Source organism: Aulonocara stuartgranti (assembly GCF_965226115.1).
Source record: "Aulonocara stuartgranti genome assembly, chromosome: 2".
Taxonomy (NCBI): domain Eukaryota; kingdom Metazoa; phylum Chordata; class Actinopteri; order Cichliformes; family Cichlidae; genus Aulonocara; species Aulonocara stuartgranti.
The window spans coordinates 23,570,500-23,592,120 of NC_138940.1; the positions used below are offsets into that span (position 1 = coordinate 23,570,500).

General features: G+C 42.8%; 1 protein-coding gene across 3 annotated transcripts in view; it reads right to left on the bottom strand.

The window, feature by feature from the left end:
* Window positions 1–21,621, bottom strand: part of tenm1 (teneurin transmembrane protein 1) — a 200,713-nt gene that overhangs the window by 68,496 nt on the left and 110,596 nt on the right. For all 3 annotated transcript variants that reach the window (XM_082558044.1, XM_082558043.1, XM_082558045.1), the window contains 10 exons: window positions 20,843–21,050; window positions 16,689–16,790; window positions 14,153–14,347; window positions 11,546–11,746; window positions 9,516–9,701; window positions 9,320–9,349; window positions 9,062–9,208; window positions 3,239–3,473; window positions 1,847–1,966; window positions 1,496–1,757 (listed from right to left, as the gene is read on the bottom strand). In XM_082558044.1, coding sequence (XP_082414170.1) covers window positions 1,496–1,757; window positions 1,847–1,966; window positions 3,239–3,473; window positions 9,062–9,208; window positions 9,320–9,349; window positions 9,516–9,701; window positions 11,546–11,746; window positions 14,153–14,347; window positions 16,689–16,790; window positions 20,843–21,050 — 1,686 coding nt within the window. The remainder of the gene's footprint in view (window positions 1–1,495; window positions 1,758–1,846; window positions 1,967–3,238; window positions 3,474–9,061; window positions 9,209–9,319; window positions 9,350–9,515; window positions 9,702–11,545; window positions 11,747–14,152; window positions 14,348–16,688; window positions 16,791–20,842; window positions 21,051–21,621) is intronic.

Here is a 21,621-nt window from a genome sequence, read left to right on the forward strand (position 1 = left end):
TCCATCAGTTTTCACATGACAGTAACAAAGGACTAAAAGCTACCATTTAAAATTGGTTGTGCTGTCTGTGCCTCGGTGTTTTATAGGTCAGTGACTTAATAAACAAACAAAAAACATTCATCTTTGGATGCTGGCTGACTTTTGAGCTGTTCTCTGTCAAGGTGATCCCACACTGTGTCAATAATATTGTTATCTGGGCTCTGGGGAGGCCAATCCATGATGGATAGTGTTCCATTATGTAGGTGTTTTCTACCTAGATATGCTTTTACTGCACTGCTAGTGTGTTCGGGATTGTTCTCGTGCTGAAAAATGAAGCTCAGACATCTTCTATAGGGTATTCCACGGCGAATAAAAATCTGAAGGTTGTTTTCTGTTGATAATCCCATCAATTTTTAAATATCTCCAACACCACTGGCTAAAATGCAGCCCCACAGCCACCATGGTAGAGCCTGTAGGCCAATCTTTAGTCCAGTTCTTGTGTATTTCAGCATTCTTTACCCTTTCTGTACGAATGACTTCTTGATAGCCTGGCTTCTTGGAAGCAAACGTCAAAGATAATACAAACATACACCGACAAGTATGCTTGCACATGTTTCAGTAAGTTGCTGGATGCATTTCCGGTTTTCCTAGTAAGATATAGATAAATGAGGGGTGACCCAAGACTTTTGCACAGCACTGTATATCCAGTATATACTGTATTACTCTATTCATAAAGTTTTTCATTTAACCAGCTGCCTGTGTTCACTATAGTCAATGAACATGTTACATGTACGAACTGTCAGTGCTGTTCTTTCCATTTATTTACCCGATGCTTGTGTGAGCTAAGCTAAGATAAAAAATGTCCCTTCATTCGTTTTGATGTTCTGTTGATACAAAGTGCAGATAGTGTATCTGTGGCCTTGAATGATGATATTTTCAAGCGAGAGCGAAAAGGAATAATGTGCTTTGTGCTTTTAATCTACCAAACAACCACAAAAAACAAATGTAGTGAGAGAGAAAAAAAAGTCACAGGGTGAGGTCCTGCTCTCTGTGAACAACAAAAAAAACCAATCTTTGGCGCTACATTGTGAAGTAAATATGTAACCACCTGAATGACCTTCACATCTGATTTTCAGGTACTTAATTTGCTTTTGTGGTGGGGAAGTGTATGGATGTAGCACACATTTGCATTTTGTTCATTTGGTGTTTGCATGATGCAAATATGAATCGAGCTAAATTTGCACAATCCTGTTTGTCTCAATCGTGTGAGGCCAGGTTGGTTTGTTGCTGAGCTGTTACAAAGTTTATGTAAGCTTCATTCTCGCTGACACTCACACGCACACATTAAATGCTTCGTTACTCTTGCTATTTTTATTTCTTTATGACTAAATCCAGGCAATTATGTTCAGTTAATTAGGTGAGAAAAGATATCAGGAAATCAGCACCATCACATAGCTACCATAGTCGTGGGCTTGTGTTTGAGAACAGTGATTACGTCTGTCAACAGGGATTTTACCTGTAGCTCAGGTATGGCTGGCCCCTTCTCTGCACACGATGCGGTGTATCTGGAAAGTGGGTAGGGCAGGACGAGAGGATAGGGACTCAGAACGCTCCTGATGTCACATTTAGGAGCTTGAGGTTCCTCCCTGGACATTGTCACCTGATCTAGAACCAGGAAGTTGTTATTTGGGGACCAGATGGTTCGTGTTTGAGGGAGGAAGGGTGGACGCTGGAACATCAAGGTCATAGACATGGCGCCCAAGGTCACCAGGTCAAAGCTGGAGAGAAATGAGGAGCAACTAAGTTTGGAGGAGAAAAGGAATTAGAAATGTAGTTTTTTGTGTGTCTCTTGTGCCTAAATTTGTACCTTCCATCCTGCCTACTTGTGGTGTAACCATACTCGGGGTGCTGCGGAAAAGAGATGTTGACTCCAACGAGAGGAGAGCCATCCTGCAGCACAACGCTACCTCGGATCACAGCTACCCGACTGCCAAAACAAAGACGAGAGAGAGAGAGGGAGAGGGAAAAAAGAGATGGAGATAAACAAAGAGAGGGAGAGATGACAGGTTTACAGTGATGGAGAACATAATCACTGTTTGAAGAGAGAGGCACATTGTGATGCACTTGCCAGATGACCTTGTGCGAATAAAAAAGCAGCTGAGTTTATTCTTCTCAGTACAATTCCATTCTTCAGCACAGAAAAAAGTCTGCCAGAGACTGCCAGGATACAAGGATCACAAATATAGCTTCACCCACAGTAAAACCTTTCAACACCTTGTCATAAAGAGACCAAAACTTCCACATCATTTTTATATTACAGTGACAGCGCTACCTGCAGCAAAAAAACCAAGAAAAAAACAAAGCAGGCCAGGTTGTTCTTTAAAAAGGCCCTAAATGATGAGAAGCATCTCTCCCATTTGAAAATATTCATCTTGATTTTGCAAGTAAAGAATAGATTACACTGCTTGAACCTGGACTAACAGCTGCCCCGGTGCAATAAAGACAGATTTAGGCCGACACATGCGTTGCACACGCACACACGTACGCACACATTCACGATGGAGTCAATCTGTTACTCCGGAAAAAAGGATAAATGAAGGATGGTGAGGTGTTCTCCGGGTGACTGCGTAGTCCCGTTTGTTACTCCTGTCCTGAAAGCTGCAATCGATTTCCCCTCAGAAAAAAATGCCACATAATTAATTTATTTGTTTATTCTACAAGTGAACCAACGGGTCGGGGAAAAAAAGAAGCACTTTGCCATTTTTCAGAGTGGTATCCCCTTTTGTTTTCCAAACCAAATTTTCTAGGTCATCATAATGTCGCTGAGATGGATTTGCGCTCTTAGACAGCAGTCAGAGGGTGCTGAAAAATTTATGGTGACACCTTTACGACTGGTGTAACTGAATGACACATAAAGCATTAATATGTACCAAACAAACACTCTGTAGCTGGATTCTGACACGGATCCTGGAAGAAGGAACAATGTGCTGTCGTGTGACTGCCGATCTTCAGGGTAACAGATGTACGTGCAGGCGCTTGAACACACGACATGCCCCATTCACATGCAAACACAAATCCTCATTAAACAAATGACATCCAGTGGACGTTGCAAGTCATTAAAATGGATGTATTTGTCCATCGTCTACTCCTGAGGTCTTTCAGCGCACCGTGCAGCCGAACAACTCGAGAGCATGGATGCGCAAACACAAATACTAGACTACATATAAGAATACGGCACAAAGAGTAAATAAGCGCATACCTGGTATCAAAGGGCACGTCTCCAGGGAGAGTGTGTGTGGCCGCCTTGCCAAGAAGGAAGCGGATGCGGTGGTAGAAGCTGTGAGTGTGCGTGCTGGTGGGAGAATGGGGTGTGGTGAGGGGAAGCGAGCCCTGCTGCAGCAGGGCCAACGGGTCGGCCGAACCCTGGCACAGGGGGTCAGAGCCACAGCTCAGCTGCTCGCAGCAATCGGGATCTACGCAGTCCAACAGGCCATCTGAAACGCACAGGAGGTTAAAATTGTACAAAAGAGAAGACCAACAGTAGCAAAAAGGCACGCATTTTCAAACAAGCACCACAGAAGAGGTGGTTTAGAGGGGAATTAAATTTACTACTTCACCTTGGAATGCATAATTAACACAGGCTTTAATATTTGTAAGTGGCTATAAGGTTAAGAGGACCAAGGCCAAGGTACTCTATGCACCTTCAGTAAAAGACTAGAAGCAGACCCAATAAAACCTCAGACATAATATCAAATAAATGATTCTTGCAGTGCCGGCCAGTGAGAAACTCTTTCGGAGTAATGCGATCTGCAATAACGAACTATGCATGCATCATCGTTATCACAAGAATCAATCAAATGAAATTTATTAGGGGCCATCACAGTACAATTATAGCATCTATTGCTATAAATCAGACTTGAATCGCCAGCATTATTTGAATGTGATCCATAAAAGGCTGGCATAAACAATGAGCCACGGATACAAAGCAGGGCGGCAGGTAATAGGACCCAGGCTGGCATTTGTGTTTCCTATTTCAAGCCTGTTTCTGAAAAGGCAGGAAACAGTGCTGACATTTAAATGCATCTGACCACAGAGCAGGGAGCTAAAGGCCAACAATATTCTATTATAACCTCCCCCTGCAAAGATAACTCAGTACAATGGCTGAATTCCATAAGATTCACTATCTGAACTTGAAAGCACATTATTAATTGAATTTGAAATATCATTCAAGGAACAGACAAGTTTGTAGCTTATTAGGGAGGCGCGGCTCTTAAACGCTGCGCACAAAGACGAGCAGTAAAAATGGAAATTTGGAACACGTGTAATACATATAAATATGTATGTGCATGTGATTTTACTGCTCAGATGTGCAGAATAAATGCTCTTTTTCTATTTTTTTCTTCAACAGAAAGCACAATACATTTTTTTCTTCGCTCCCATCCAGGCAGAATAATTGAAACTCTCTCTTCAACGTTCTTCTTTATTCTCTGATTACTTGTGATAGCATCATTCCATCTCTGTCTATCTTCAGAGACAAAAAGATTGCGTCGAGAGAAGGCTATGAGAGCCTACCATATATCTGCCAATTAAGAGCGATGGCTGAATTGTGCGGCTGGAAATTATGGCATTTGAAAAGCTGCGCAGAGAGGTGGAAGTACTGCAAGGTAAGAGAAGTAGGAACCGACTGCATAAGGCGTTGTCAGCAAGCACTTCTTTGGCATAAGCACAAGTAAAGTGAACACTTTCACACCTTCAGTACAGACATTTAGACATTTGAAGATTAATATTCATATGGTATTTTAATGCAGTATGTTTACAGTGATCCCATTTTGCATATACTGCCATAGAGTGTATTCACTGCATCTTTTTTTTGTCTGGCTTCCATCTGCTCGCTACATCAACCTCTACTTAACCTACTCTTTCACAAAGAAAAAAATATATTAAATCAAATCCTGTCTTTTAGTCTCATGTGGGATGAGCTCAAACTGCACCCCAAGGAGCTGGAAAATGAAGGCGACACGAACGTGCCAAAATCTGCAGTCCCTCAAATTGAGGCTGGCTCCAAAAGCAAATAGTCTCCCTTGTTAAAATGTCCGACTTCAAAGCAGAAAAAAGCATGTTTACAGCCTTCTACAAAAATGTGCTAATAATTGTACAAACAGACGAAGAAGTTTGCTCAGGGAAATTTTGATATTTTGGTGTGTTACTTAGTGCTAATTAGCTGCTAGCTGATACCTCATCACAACTCGTTGCCATTATGATATGGTTACCTGCCCCAAAGAAAAAAGAGCCAACTTAGCAACAGCTAAATTTCAGCTTAAAATTCATTCGAAATAAAAACAAATTAAAATTTAACATGTGCATAAATATTCACAGTCTTTTCCGTTACATTGAAAATTGAGCTCAGGTGCATCTTGTTTCCACCAATCATCTGTCAGATGTTTTGACCACTTGACCGATCACTCAGTCCACCTGTGCTAAACTCAAACCAAGCCATGAAGTCCAAGAAACTGTCTACAGACCTCTGAGATAGAACAGTATTGAGGCACAGATCTGGGGAAGGTACAGAAAAACTCCTGCAGCATTGAAAGTCCCAATGAGCACAGTGGACTTCATAAATCCTCAGCTGTAAATGGGAACCACCGGGACTTCTTGAAGAGCCGCCTGGCAAACATGAGTGACTGAGAAAGTGATCCAATGGTCGCTCTGACAGAACGTCAGTGTTGATCTATGGAGACGGGAAGCCAACCTTTTCTGCAGCACTTTAACAATCAGACCTGCATGATAGAGTGGCCAGTGGAAAGCCACTCAGTAAAAGGCTCATGACAGCCCACCTGGAGTTTACCAGAAGTCACCTGAAGGACTCCCAGACAATGAGAAATAAAATTTTCTGCTCTAATAAAACAAAAATTGAACTCTTTGACCTGAATGCAAGACATCATGTCTGGAGGAACCCAGGCACCGCTTCTCATATGGACAATGACATCCCTATAGGAAGCACGGTGGTGGCAGCATTATGCTGTGGGGCAGCAGGAACTGTTAGTCTAGTCAGGGTCGAGTGAAAGATGAATGAAGCAACATACAGAGACATCCCTGATGATAATCTGCTCCAGAGTGCTCTGGAGTACACAGCCAAGATAACAAAGAACCAGCTTTGGGACCGCTCTGTGAACCTCCTCGAGTGTCGCTCTCCATCCAGACTGACGGAGCTTGAGAGGTTTTACAAAGAAGAATGAGTGAAACTGCCCAAAAATAGGTATGCCAAGCTTGCGGCATCAGACTTGAAAAGAGGGTATAAGGTGCTGCTGAAGGTGCTTCACCGAAGTAGGGAGCAAAGGCTGTGAGTACTTATGTACATGTCATATTTTTGTTTTTTTTGTTTTTATAAATTTACAAGAATCTCAAAGAAAAAGATTTACAGCTGAAAAATGAATTGAATCCATTCTGGACTAAAGCTGTAACCTGACACAAGGTGAAAGAAGTGAAGTGCTGGGAACAGTGTCTTTTACATCAAGGAATCAAACTAATTTTACATTGTGAGATACATTCAGCCCACTTTGATCTTAAGTGGGACGGACCAGTGAAACTCCCTTTTCTGTGGGTGCAAAGAAGTTTAACTGCACATTTAATCCCTAAGATCTCAATATAAGAAAATGAAGTGCAAATTAATAATGCATCTCAGTTTTTCTATGTTAGCATTAAGTAATTCTGCAGTAGTAAATTAAAGAAATCTGTCAGTACAATTCTTTGGGCTTAAATTTTAAAAATTAAATGTGTAAAATTGCAGAGAAGTTCTGGTAGCTCACTGCCCAGACTGTCCTGTAATTACATTATAAAACAGAAGTTTTTTTTAATTAATTAATAGAAAATGTCCTATTTTTCTTTTTCTTTACTGTGAACCTGACAGAAATATGTGCAGATAGAGGGGAAAAAACCTGAAGCTTTTCTGACATGTGATTGCTCATCTGTTATTTAATAATTTTGGTGTAGTTGTAAAACTTATGAGAACGCAGTAGGTACCAAATGTCCTTCACGTTTCCCAAAGCGTGTAGGATTGGAGTCTTTGCAGGGTTGATTCCGGGCCACAGGCCTTATGTTTAAAACCCTGGTTTTACAGGAACAGTTTGAAATTTTAGAAAATGTAATTTCTCGCTGAGAGTCAGATGAGAAAATCTAGATACCACTCTGTTCAGAATATGTTTACTGCCAGCAACTGATTAGCCTAAAAGTGGATGCATCAGGAAAACAGTCGAGCTGGCTTTGTTCAAAGGTATTAAAACCAATAAGCAGCTTTAAAGATTACAAATTAAAAATCATATTTTCTTTCCTCATCCAAACAAAAACCATAACAACAGTTTGCAGTTTTATGGGGATGGCAGGGCAGGTTGTGGGTCAAACTATTTCTTGGCAGGGCAGTGACTTCCTGGAGTGTTTGCTGGCTGGCTCCTTCCAGCATCATGCCAGAAAACCAGACACGAGGCTGTCAGAGTGTCAGACAACAAGAATCCAGGATGTCAGATCTCCTTATAACAGCAGATACTTAATTGTTTCAACCTTAACATATAGCCCCGTGATGGCCTGCCAATGCACTCAGTGTCTACCCAAACTTAAGCCGGGAAAAGCTCCAAGACTAGCTCGATAAGTTAATCTTATGTCTTCAAATTCTAATACTTTGTTTTATCTAACTTTGTAGCTAGCTGAGATAACTCCTGATGTCATCATTTCTTACAGATCTGACAAAACTCCCTCAGTACCACAGAAGACACTGTATTTTTCCCAGGGTGGATAGTATTCCCTTAAGCAGTATGCTGACATTTATGTAAAAAAATGGTGAAAGTGCACCATTAAATGAAGAAATGTGTGACTGAATAAACAGTTAATGCTATTCATCACTACAACAGTCCTTTATTCCTTAAAAACCACAAATGAACACACGCGCGCACACACACAAAAATAGACCGAACAAAAAGACATAATCCATCGATACAATACTGAAGCATAACCACACCGCTGCCAAGGCACAGTCCTGCTAGGACTCCTTTCCTCTATTCAGCCCTTATTTTACAGTCTACAAAACATTTTTTATTGCCCGGGCTCTGACGTTATAATCCAAAATAAGGACCTGTAATTCATGTGCTGAACAGCCATCAGCGCCGATTTTGTGAAGTGTCGCTGAGTCAGTCATGCAGTTTGTGTAAACAATGTGGAGACGGACAAAAAGAGTTGCTTTGTAGCTACCTAAAAAGAAACCTGTGCAACCAGAAACCAGAGAAAATATGTATGTGTTTGTGGTTTCTTGTGGCTGATTCAAACAACTCTCATCAAAAAACTTGGAGCCACAAACAGGAAAAAGGGAAAAAGGGTTTTCCTCCAAACAAAAGCAACACTACCTTGTTTGCAATGATGGATTACATCCCCGGCTTAACAGCCATGCCCATAATGGATATTTGATAGAGTTTCAAAGTGAATGGGCACAGTTGAAAGCAATGCAATAGTGCACTACATCCTTACAACTACCTTTTTTATTTTGTAAAAGAGCTGCAGATGGGACCGATATGGCGACGGAATGATTGTAATGAGTAGAGATCCTGCCATCGCTGAAATGTTCCTTTCTTCAGCTAGGAAAACACAACTACATGGCCTTGAGACACAAACCTCTCACCTGCCACCAGACACCTGACAACCATAAGCAAAAAAGAAGCAGAAATCTATTATGCATGGTTTGCTGTATTTGGACTTGGGAAATTTTCTCTGAGTGCCTTTTATCCTAGCAGGTGGTATGCATATTAGACATTTAGCTGTGATAAGAGGAAAAGCAGACAAACACACTCGCACAAAATGAAGAGGCATACACACAAATACGTATTCAGTATAATAATGTCCAGCAGGACTCTTCGGGAGTCTCAGCAGGACTGGGACAGCGCAGTGCGATGAAGGGGAGGAACAATGAGGCTGATTTTTTCTTTTTTTGTTTAGATGGAAACTGAACAAGAAGTAACAGGGTAGAAGGGACAATCTGCCCGAAAGACAGAAAAGAAAGAGGTAAAGAGATGGAAAATGACAGAAGATGGTAGAATTTCACCTCCGTCGTTGTCTGTTCCATCACTGCAGTCAGTTTCCATGACAACGCTGCATCCAGGCCCACTCCATCCAGCCTGGCAGACGCAACGCCAGCCGCTCTGCTCCAGGGTACAGCGCCCGTGCCCGCTGCACAACCCCGGGCAGCCATCTGAAAAGGTGTGTCCCACGTGTTCGTGCACACAGACACAGAGTTTTAGCGCTTGTGAGGACGCTGGAGGAGCACAATGTGAAATTTATCACCTGAGTAAAAATAAATTACCTTTCACTACGACATCCAAATCATGAGTAACTGCGGGAACAAATAAGTGAGAATTGCGTAAAACCAGAATGATTGTAAATGGAAAACATCCAAAGAACAACAACAACACCTCTTTTTTTTGTAAACGCATTAATCATACTCATCAAAATATCACAAGACAACCGAACACTCCCACGTGGACTCGGGCACCGCTCACCAATGTTACAGTGCTCTCCCTCCCAGCCAGGTTGGCACACGCAGGTCCCATCGTGGCACTGGCCGTGCTCTTCGCAGCGAGGATGGCATGCTCTCTGGTCGCACGCAGCGCCAATCCAACCCTCCTCGCACTGGCACTGGCCTTCTGAGCAAACGCCGTGGCTGCCACATGGCACCGGGCACAGCTCTGCCGAACAGGTGGGTGGAGATATGCGTGAGAAAAAAAAGCATTTAAGTGTGAGAGGGGAAGGGAATGAGAGGGAGTGGAACAGATGGAGGAATTGAGCGGTGGAAGAGGGGAAAAATGTAAAAGAGGCACCGGGGACGCAGAGAGCAGAAAGAAGTTTCAAAGAGTTGGGGGTGAGCCATTGGATACAGGTGAGAAAAAAACATAACAAGCGATAGAAAAAGATAACCTCAGAGACTAAAGAGTCTACGTTCTCACAATACACAATCTTCCCACCTCTAATAGCTGAGCTCCCTGAAGGAGGAGAAGAGTGAATACACTCATAACAGCCAAATGATTCGTATTTGCACCGCATATTTAAACTACAGGGATTTCAATTCGGCTCTATTACCGGTATTCTTTTCTGACATTTTGATCAGATATGTTGGGTATGTTAATACCTCTTTTTCCTCTTTCTTCATTTTCCATCATCTTCTCTGTTAACTTTCTCTTTTCTCCGTAACTTTCTTCCCCTCTGTCTTGCAACGTGCATTTAAAATTCTTTCCTCCTGTTTTTGTCTATTTCCTTTTCTCTGTACTTCGCCTCTGCATCCAGCTCTCCCTCACTCTCTCCCTCTGCAGAGGCAAAGCCTCATCCATCAGTAAAGAGAGCAAAGTGCTGGAGGCACACAAAGACTACTTATCCAGCTGCAGTAAAAAGTTATTTCAATTTAAATATACATAGCATGGAGAGGGAGGAAAAAGTGGATTAAAGTTGGAGAGGTTTTTTTAGGCTCTCTATTAGAATTACATTAACTTAGCTATGCCTCAACAAGACCAGGACATAGAATTGCTGGGTCCTTTTGATTAAAAGCCCGGCAGGTAGAGGGAGGCTGCTCATATCTCAGATATTCAGCCACGGTCTATCATTATCATGGGCTATATCACTATAATAAGGCATGCACACACCTGAAAGCAGGTGCTAATGCCAATTGCTTGCAAATCATCGGTGTGCATGGCAAGGAGGATTCGTCCCAACGCCAGCATTAAGTTAGTCTGGTGGAACCAGAGAAAAGCCAACCTTAAAATGGCTATTTTCCTCTCTGTCAGCTCACACTGCAAGGACGAGGAAACTTCTTTTTCCCCCCCACTGTGTTCCACGCCACGCTGTAACCTATGTTTAGACACCACAGTAGACTTGCTTGGCTCGCCTTGTTCTAGTCTTTTTCCTTCATAATCGGTAAAGAATTGCTGTCTTTGCAAGCAAGCAGAATAAAAGTCCTTTCAGATCTATCAAGGCTTTTTATATTTAACAAACACTCACTAACTAACATGTTGTGCTCAGGTATGTTATAAATGTTGGCGAGCTTTTAAATGCCAAGCTGAATGCTCCTCAGAGTTGCGATCTCTAACAGGCCTTGCAGCAAAAATGAGAAAAGAAGTCTTTTAAAGAACACATTTTTCTCACTGTAATTTTCTTTCCTCATTTAGCTAAAAGGGAATGCGAGCGTCCGAGCGCCTGTGTATTTGTACGCGCATGAGCATGTGTGTTGCGGCATAGCTGCTGCACTCAAAGATTCATGAGAGGAAATCTCATTTACGACTAGCATGAAGAGTGAGTGCACAAAACGCCCATGCGAACACACACGCATGTAGAGGCGCATACACACAGCTCACAGTGTGGCTCCAATCCACATTTCTCTCATGTCTATCAAATCCCCAGAAAATAGTATCTGGCAAGACCATGCGTGCTACCAGAACACTGGCAACCTAGCGATGTGCACTTTCAATTTTCAGTGTTTTTTTTTTTTTGTTTTGGTTGTTTTCTTTTTTCCTGTGTGTGAACAATAATCCTCAGCTCTTACCGGTGTAGCAGTCTGGTCCCGTCCAGTTGGGCTGGCAGGTGCAGGTGTCTGACTCTGGGAGATAGGTGCCATGTCCCGAACACTGCTCCTGACAGGCTGGCAGCGGGTCATCGCAGCTCACTCCCGCCCAGCCCGCCGAGCACACACACTCCCCACGCACGCACACGCCGTGCCCGCCGCACTGAGGGTCTACACAGTCCACTGCGGACGGAGGGGAGGGTGGAATATAAAAGCACGGCTGAGTCAGAGGTGAAAGGAAGGAGCGAAGGGGAGGGGGGGCGGCGAGAGCCTGTCTCGTTATAATTATCAGTTCACCGAGTATGAAAGCAGTGTTCTTTGCATCCCATCCAGGAGTTAACCACCCCAGATACAATCCCTGTATCTGTTCCACAACATTACACTTCATAGGACACTTAGAGCCGAGGCTTTGATAAGGGGTGAAATGGGTTGGTTGGTGTGCGGCTGTGTGTGTGTGTGTATGTGTGTCACGGTGGTCCATGCTACGCTGTGTTAGTGTGTGTAATTACAGCCCTGAGCACCGAGCCAAAGCTCAGCAAAGTTCGGCTAAACTCGGCTCAGCTCAGCTTCGCCGCTCAAGGTCAAACACGTGATTCAGTCTCTGCAGGCCGAGACAGAGAAGGCAGCAGCGGAGGTCTTTAGGACAGCTGTGCCATCGGTGTTTCTGTCAGGTGTAACGTCATAATTGTTTTCAAATATTGCAGCTTTGTTTGTTTTTTGGTAATTTATTGGATGGTTTTACAATGAAGGGGATGTGGCAAACGCCCAAGGCTTGTTTTACTCCACAGCTGCAAGCTGCCTTAACTACCTGCTCGAATCAATTGTACTGTCATTGTTTTTTACTTCCTTTGCTTACAGGTCTTTTTCCTGCTATGCCGAGAATGCCATTTGTTGCTTCCAGGAAAGCCTAACCGATAGCGAAGGTTTAGTGACCGTTTTTCCTGCTTAAGTCAGTCTGAATAGATGTTCTTACCCTCTCCATGAAACGCGCACAGGCCAAATTCTTTCTTGCCACTCTGCGTATATTATACACAGAATCACAATGATACTAAACTGACATTTGCATGCTGAGTATCTTCAATCTGTTTACTGCCACACCCCCCATTTCTCTTTATGAGGAAACACATTTAGCCTGGAGGTGTGATGATTGTTTCAAAAGAGAAAAAAAGAAGGAGAAAAAGAAAAAGCAAGGCCTGAGCAGTCTGTCCTGAAAGATGCATGTATGACAAGGACCATCGGACCTGTCTGCTGCTACAGTTTTTAGATAAGCCAAAACTGGGATATTTGGAAGGAGGTTTTTCTTGAATGTGGGTTTATTATGTGAAACATTAAAAAGTGAAATGTGGTCACGATTCTATAATGTTTGAAACTCGTTTTGTCTTCTGGTTTGAAAAGTGAAAAGGTCACTTATTAAAATATATTATGTCAAAACAGCTAAAGCTTTAGTCTACATGTTTAGAATTAAATGTCTGCAATTTTCCTATTAACATAAATATTATTAGTAGTGGTAGTAGAGCAGTAGTTGTAGCATTAGTAAAGGTGTTTACGTCTCCATCAGCTTTTGTTCAGACTGTCTCTTTGTGAATGCGACACTCTCAGACAGTATTTGAATGTCTAAGACATTATTTACTTTGCCAGTGTTACAAATAGTTACTGTTCAACAACATTTCTTTTTTCTTGGTCTTTCCGAGCCGCATGAACGTGTTTTGAAGTTCTAAAGCTAGACTTCTCATCGTGCTTTACAGTTTGATCTCTCGATAACATTGTTGACATTTGCTTACATTTCACGAGATTCTTACTTTGGTTTGTTGAAATAAAAGGAAAAGAAAGGATAAAAGAAGAATAAGTATTTTTCAATGTGATTTTCCCAACTGGGAAAAAATGTTCAGAAGATGAAGATGGAAACAAAATAGTCACTAATTCACGGTTCAGGTCTGACTTCAGGTTACAAAAATGTTGATTTTTAAAAGATGTGAGCCATTTATAAAATTATTATATTGTGCTAAATCACAACAACTGTCACCTCAAGGTGTTTTATAGTGAAAGTTAAGGACTCTGCAATTATATAGAGTAAGCCCCAACAATCTGATGACCTGCTACGAGCAAGCTCAGTGACAGTGAGAAGAAAAACTCTCTTATAACAGGAAGAACCAGCGAGGGGCATCCTTCTGCTGCAGCCCGATGGGGTCAGGGCAGGAGACGCAACAAAATTAAGTTCACTATCATGTTTCTAACTTTGTCTGCCTGCCATGTGGTGCAGCAGGTAAAAAACAGCTGGCTGCTCCAGCTGCAGTGTGGGCGAGGACAAAGGCTGTATGAAGTTCATCCGGGAAAGGAAATTTGCAATTTGGGGATGTAAAAGTGAAAACTGACGAGGGTAAAATGCTCTGCAGAGACTCTCATGGTCCGTCAGTCTGTGGGATCCCTTTAGTATCACACAAAGTCATTTGATCCTTGCTCAATATAAAAATATTGATTAGGGTGGTGTTAAATTCAATTCTTGCTTTTAATAAAAAGAGCAAAGTCATTTGTGTGCAAGTGGAGCCCTTTCTTCTTCTTCTTTTTAGCAGTGTAAACAACAGTTCTTACCTTGTTCACAATTAACACCCTTGTAGGCCGGACTGCATATGCAGATGCCCTGGATGCAGGTGCCGTGGTTGGAGCAGGTGGGATCGATGCACTGACCTTCCTCCACGTTGCACTCTGCCCCCTTCCACCCTTCCAGGCACACGCACCTTCCTTTCTCATACATGCCGTTACCGCTGCACAACACGGGGCATGAATCTGCAACAGGACAAACACAGATTACACTCACATATTCTGTAGTACACCTATGCACAAACACACACACAGTGCTGCAGTATATTAGCTGGAAGACCGTGGTAACCTACCGTGAGTGGGGCTACGCTCTCTTATCTCAGTAGTGCGCAGATTCAGCAAATCCTCAAGCAGCCTCTGTCTCCCTGTCTTTTCCTCTCTCTCCCTCACGCACACACACACACACACACACACCTGTACACACGCGCACACACTCCAGCTTATCCCTCATGCTGTTTCAATTTACTCAAGCACCACCTGAGCCTGGCTACCACGGCAACCCAGGAATTGTAGAAAATCCTCCCAACGTCACCTCACTCATTCTGAACGGGCCGTGAAAACAATCGTGAAAACGAAGATTAGGAAAGAGAACATTAGGGATTTAAAGAATGAGGCAGCGCTATCTCCATGCAGAGATGGAAAGCTGTGTGGCTAATGTAATGACAGGTAGAATAGAAGTCACGCTCGCAGTCAGAGCTCAGGAAGTTCAAATGCATTAAAAAGATGATCCATAGCCATTGCCTTTTTCTCTCGAATAATTTGCAATGAGGGCCTCGTGTGTCCCGTGTTTGTTTGATCCGTTGTAAAATCGAACGCTCTGTGCCACACGGTAATAAAATCACACTTCACATTTTACGGCTCGTGCTAAAACTTGCTGTCTAACTTTTTCGAGCAGAGGATATTACAGCACGAGCAAATGAGCAAAGACGGCAGGAGCGTATGAATAAATGGTGAGCGTAAATAAATCATAGGAAGTGATATCATATCACCTGTTTCGACACAATGAGACAGATTCAACTACAATAATTTTTACAAAGACTGACTCTCGGGGAGAATGCAGAAGAGGGAGAGAGAGAGGGAGAGGAAATAGAGCATCTGTCCGTGGAGATGCAGAGGGAGGGAGGTAGAGCAAACGGGAGCAAACAAGATCCGGTCAGTAATGAAGACTAGCCAAAAGAGTTCAGCTGCTGATGTCTTCACCGACTTGATACGATGTACGACTTCATGCAGACATGTCACAGTTTATCAGAAATTAAGGGTGGTGCTCACTGAGCTACGGGGAAGGTGTTTATTGAGAAACAACGTTGGAGGAAACGTGAAGGTTTAGAGCAAATCTGTGCAAACCGGAGCCTGTTCACTCCCCATCTACACTATTGTACTCTAATTCACCCAGTAGCCACTGACAAGGTAGCTCTTACTGAAGTAACTAAAACAATTATTTACTTTACTCTTGCTTCAAAAAGAAGAAAGCGTTGAAATTTATTATACTAGTATTAATTATTAATTATATATCAGAATAAAAGCTACAGCTGCATTCTGCCACTGCAAGCTTTTTTCAGACGGCACTGCATCGTGGATCAAAATCTAACTGTACTTTTCTGCATTCATAATTACATAAACTTGACAAGCTGTCCAACATCACTGGCTGAAACCCCCCAAGAAGGGTCAGATACAGCTCTCAGTCCTGGTCTTTGCTGAATTCTTTTTCTATTACTTAAGGACAAGACTTTCAGATGTTGTCCATCTGATATGTTCTTTGGTCTGCCACTTCTTTTTCTGTGCTTTTTTGAAGAAAATTGTCCAGTTTACAGTTTACAAACTGCACCATGTCAAGCCTCCAGCTAATAAATCCCCGGGAATCACCTTGTTGGTGCAAAAATGGCATTTTTTCCCTGTCTCATTGTGTTATCTTTGGCATTTTTAGAGATCCAACTACAGAAAAGGAACCAAATCATGTGTTTTTGCTAATAACAAACAGACAGATACTGTGTCTTCTGTGGAGACACAACACTGGTTCATCTCTTGAGTTCGGGGGCTGTTTTATGCTTGAATGACTTGTCGGTCATTGTTAAGTAGCTTAACAAAATGGTCAGGTACAAGGACAGGACTGAAAATGAATGAAAAAGCAGCCGATGTCTAAAAACTATGAAAAAACTTCAGAAAGTCTTCCCCCTCAAAAGCAAAATATACAGAAATAATATAATAATATAAAATCTACAGAAGACTTTTACACAAATGTGTGGTTGTTGGCCATAAAATCACAGAAAACTCCACAGACTGGAAACAGCATTGTTTAGTAAGCTATCACACACTCATGTGAAGACAGCATGAGAACAGCAAAAGCCCATTTTGTGCTTGGAAAAACCCTGCATATATGTGTGTAGTCAGCAGAAGTGAACAGGCTCAGGGCTACAAAAAGTCCCTCCAGACTGTGTTGGGAGGCTGGAAAATATGAAAGACGCATTTCTTTTAAACTTGCTCTTTTACTGAAATTAGACAGACAGACAGACAGATAGATATTTCTTACCTTTGGCACAGTCAGGACCCAAGAATCCAGCAAAGCAGTGGCAGTGTCCAGCGACACACTCTCCATTTCCATTACAGTCTGTGGAGCAGCCGTCCATTGAGTCTGCATACCCACGCGCACAAACAAACACACACATCAGAACATAAAAGCCAGAAAATAATACAAGAACTTGAAAATATTCTGCATGTAACTCCATAAGCTGACATGGCTCACTGTTATTGAATGAGAGATCTGATAAGCAATGGATGGCTCCCCAGACACAGGGGCTATATTAGATTAGTCTGATCCAGCTGCTATCACTCTCTGGGGAACGGCCAAGCACTCACTTACACTCAGTAGCACTAAGCACATTATACTGCATTACAGGTTGGAAACACGCGGTACGCAAATTTACACACATCAAGGCTTAATCAACAAACTGTTTACACGGGCCGCAGTTTGGAACGAGACTGGAACAACATAAAATCTGACATTGTGAGTGCACGAGTAAGTGGAGAATATACAATGGCGCGTCGCTACAGTAGATGCACTCTGGGCATTGCAAAAGATCAATGTGATGCTTGTTTCTACTAGAGCATTGTCTCATCTGGATGTGTGCGTTTCATCCTATCCCTCTGTAGGCTATGTGCATTTCATCGTAATCCACAATCAGACTTCAAAAGGAAAAACTTCTTTTTTACTCTTCTCCCTTTTTCTCTTATTGATACGTCCATCATGTCAGAGCTCATTCTCCGGGCCCGAGCAGATAGGGGAGATAAAAACGGAGCGCGCTTTCATGATTTTAGAGCATTACAGGAGCCTCGCTCTCAGCTCTGCTCAAGACACAAGTTTCTGGTGAAGAAGAATCAGCAGCTGGCAGAGCTGGGGATTTGAACCATGCTGCAGGTTGTCTCGTGGCAGGCGAGCTCCATCTAAGCTAGATAAAGTAATTAAAATGAGTGTCGAGGATGTCATCCTTTATTTGACCCTGCGCCGTCCTGCTCGCTCTCCTCTGAACAGGGATCGACTCCAGAGTCAAACCGCTGCAGTCCCCTGGCTCGCTCTGCTCAGGGAGCATGGATGACAAATCCTTCAGTGGCACGGCTCACGCACACACACGCTTACAAACACATGCACACAAAGTTATTATGTGACACCCGCCTTGAGGCGCGTGTGACACATGCTAATGAGACAGGCCCTGCCAGTAGCCGGCAGCGCAGCGTTATCCTCCACAGCAGCGCATCACTACAGAAACCAAAGTCATTTTCACCTCCATCACCTGTCATCGTCACACTGATGGAGAGAAGGAGTGGCAATCATCTTCTCTCCCACACAGTCGGGAGAAATCACAAATGTTTCTCTTTCTCACGCTCGGGGGAAGAAAAAAAAGAGCCTCCTATGCACAAATTCCAATATTGACTGTGGCACCTGACACATGTAATGAACAAAAACTCATCTGCAAGGTCACCGAGTTGCTTTTGAATCGGGCGCAGGCGAGCGATCCGTCAGATCTCTCACAAGGCTGCAGGGTTGCAGCAGTGATATAAGCTCTGTATCTTTTCAGGTCAATGTCTCAAACATAAAACTCTCCGGGCAATTAAGAGGTAATGCATAAGAAAGCTATGCCTCTATTTGTTACATGTGTGTGAGTGTGCACGTGTGTGGGCATTCATGAGACGCCCACTCTCTTCTTTCCACTGACTAAACCCTGGCCAGTTAGAAATCACTCATGCCATAAGTTATTGAAGTTAAATGCTATTATAAAATGGGTGCTTCCAGCCAAGTGATCTGATTGGTCAAATAAGCATTCCAATTGTACTTTATGAGCCCGTAAAGATTCAGCCATGCTTTATGACCCTTGGGCTTTATGAATTTATGAAAAAAAAAGATGAAATGGCTGCTCAGCTAACTAGAAGTATCCAGCCTCTAGCCAACCACCAGTTTTGTTTATCCTCTTTTTTATTAAAAGTTATGAAGGAAACTTTCCCAGATTTTTTTTCCTTTTTCTTATGGCCATTGTTTTAAAGAGGCAATATTCAAGCACACGTGTGATGGCAGGTGAATAAGCAATTATGTATAATTAACAGCCCTGCAGGGAGCAGCACTCTCTCCCTAAGCAGATTTAAAAAGAAGACGGTGCTGGCAAAGTGGCCTACATGTAAACGTCGGTATCAGCGGAACAGGAAAAAAGGAGCTTTATCCGCATCTGCCGGCATTTTTTACAGCAGAGAATATGTTTGAAAATGCAATCTGACTCTCATAATGGCATCTATTTTGAAATCAGCGTGTACCTTTTCAGTATTTTTTTATGGCATCCATTTATATACCATAGAATCACCAAGATACTGTACGCACACATCAACATGCATTACAGAATCTATATCAGAATTTATGCAGACAATTTTTAGCTGCAAGCAAGTACGATATGACTGTGTTCTGCTCGTGTGTGTGCGTGTGAGATGGCCCGTGAAAGGATGACAGAACAAAATATCTTCCGAACGACAAAGGTCAGTTATCCGCTGACAACACATGTGATTTTAAACGATCGAACCCAACTTGATTCTTTCTTCTTTTCATCTTTTGTTTCCCCCCCAAGATAATGACTACTGTGAACATCCATGACAGGGTTTTCTCTCTCTCAGGTAGCCCCACGTCTCATTACTCTTGCAATCATGTTTTACATCCCAAAGCAACAAGCAATTTTTTTTTTTCAAAAACCGCAATCAGCCCCATTTCAGGTATTGTCCTATCATCTTTGTGCTCATATTTTTACTTCTTGTCATACTCCACACTCTATTGATTTCATCTTACTTTATTTATTTATTTTCACGGTCGCTTTTCGCTTATTTATTCTCTCTCGTTTCTTCGATGTATCCAGTTACCACTGGCTGCGGAAAAGCTCAGTTTCCCGACAGAGATCATCTCAATTCTCCCTCCTCTCCTCATCATCAAGGTTCAATTCTCGGTCTACACTATATTGTGTCCCTTATTAGGATTTACCGCACAGTGGCTGGGCGGCTTTCATCTTCTGCCTCTGAAAGTAAGCGGTGTCCCGCCGTAACTTCTTTCAGATGTGTAAATAGGCAGTAAAATGATCTTTGACCCCAATCCATTAATATTATTTTTGCCTTTCAAGCTGTACCGCTCGATTAATTGTTTTGAACAACCTCGGCAAACTAAAGGCCGGTAGACTAAGGCCATCTGTTGTTCCTCTGTTTGTTTTTGATTACTAAAGAGAGGCAACAAAAATTCTTCCTGGTTCCTGTTTATCACGAAATATGTGACTGGGGAAAAAAACAGAAAGTCTGGTCTATTCCAGACTTTACAGACAGCACACGTGTCAACAAATGTTTGACAGCTCTGAAATAAAATCTGTGTTTAGCTGTCGCACGCTGTCAGTCATTGTAAAAAAGACTCTGTCAATATGACGATGAAAGATGTCTTCAGTACAATGTTTTGCCTCTGTGGAGCTGTTTACTGATTGGCTTGCAACTTGGGTTTTGAAGGGGTTGTTGATACATATTTAGCCTAAAAGCATCACGTCAGCCACGCATAATGTTCCTGATCATTTCCTGAATAATAGGAAAACCTCGTCATAAGAGACGCGCGAGGAAAAACATCCCAAAATATAGACTTTTTTTTCATGGAGGGTCGCTCACGATATGCGTGTGAGTGTATTAAAATGGAAATTACCAAGTTGCTCCATGGCATTACTGTGCTACTACATTTCCCAACACTTTTTTTTTTGGTTATTTCAACACTGTATTCTCTTAAGGACTACTGGGCAAAGTGGGAGTGAAGAAACTGCCCTGGTAATTATCCACTTGTCTATATTCAGCCACATACTCTTGCATTATTCACATCCTTCAATTTACACTGCCATCCGTGTGTGTCATAGCAATGAGCTGCAGTTAGCAAGCCCTGTCATTACTACAGGAGCTGTCCTCCCCTTTCTAACGGCTGTCTCTGCCATGCCAAACTCACTCGCATAATAGGAAAAGTTCCCTTCAAATGTCAATGAGTTTCACACCACTCTTGACCATGTCCTTACATGTCTGCATATCCGCAGATAAAAAGGAAGACAGAACGAGAGAGTGAAGCAGCCCTGAGACGTTATCAGAGGAACACATGTAAAGCAAGACAAATACAGAAGAAAAAAAGCTAATCCTCCTCACCTATGGGAGTGCTGTGGAGTAACACCTGCTCCAGGTTGCGGCCGTCGTTGTAGAGAGCCAGGTGCCAGGTGCCGGGGTCCATGTACTCGATGAAGCCTGTTTCTTGGAGGCCGCTCAGTAGCAGGCCTTTGGGAGCTTTGGCAGCTGAGACGGGATCAGTCAAGGACCTGGGCAGGGCCTTCCCATCCAGCAGTTTTACAAAGTCAAACTGAATACAACACAACCAGGAAACAGCATTATCAACCAGTCTGAAGGAAACAACAGCAACAAAAACAACATGGGAATTCGCAAAAGCTACATAAAGCCAACAGAAATGAGCGAGGCAAACCTTGTGCAGTGGCGTGTGGCTGTTGTTGGGCTAGCTGCGTGAATGCTATTAGAAAACTGGGTGGATACAAGAAATTGGGGAGTAGAATTCATGATGCGCATATCAAATGTGAATCCAGAGGCCAAAGGAAAGGAGGAATGCTTTTTTTCAGCCGCATCTCCCTTTTCTACCAGACGTGTTCCACAGCAGCTGGCTCAAAAACTTGACATGCTGCTAATAGCATGGGCACACTTTACCACCCAGGTTTTCAGTGGAGCAGACTATTATTTCATCTGTCTTAACCTTTTCGTGCTTCTTTCTCTCCCTCTTTAACTTCCCCCACCACTCTCATCTCCTCTCTCTCCCTCCCCTCCTATCCATCCTCAAACCTCCTTGAACTAGCAAGCACTCGCTGAGTCTTATTTCCCCTGAGGGCTGTGTGTCACACTAGTGTCAAAAACAGCTAATTAGA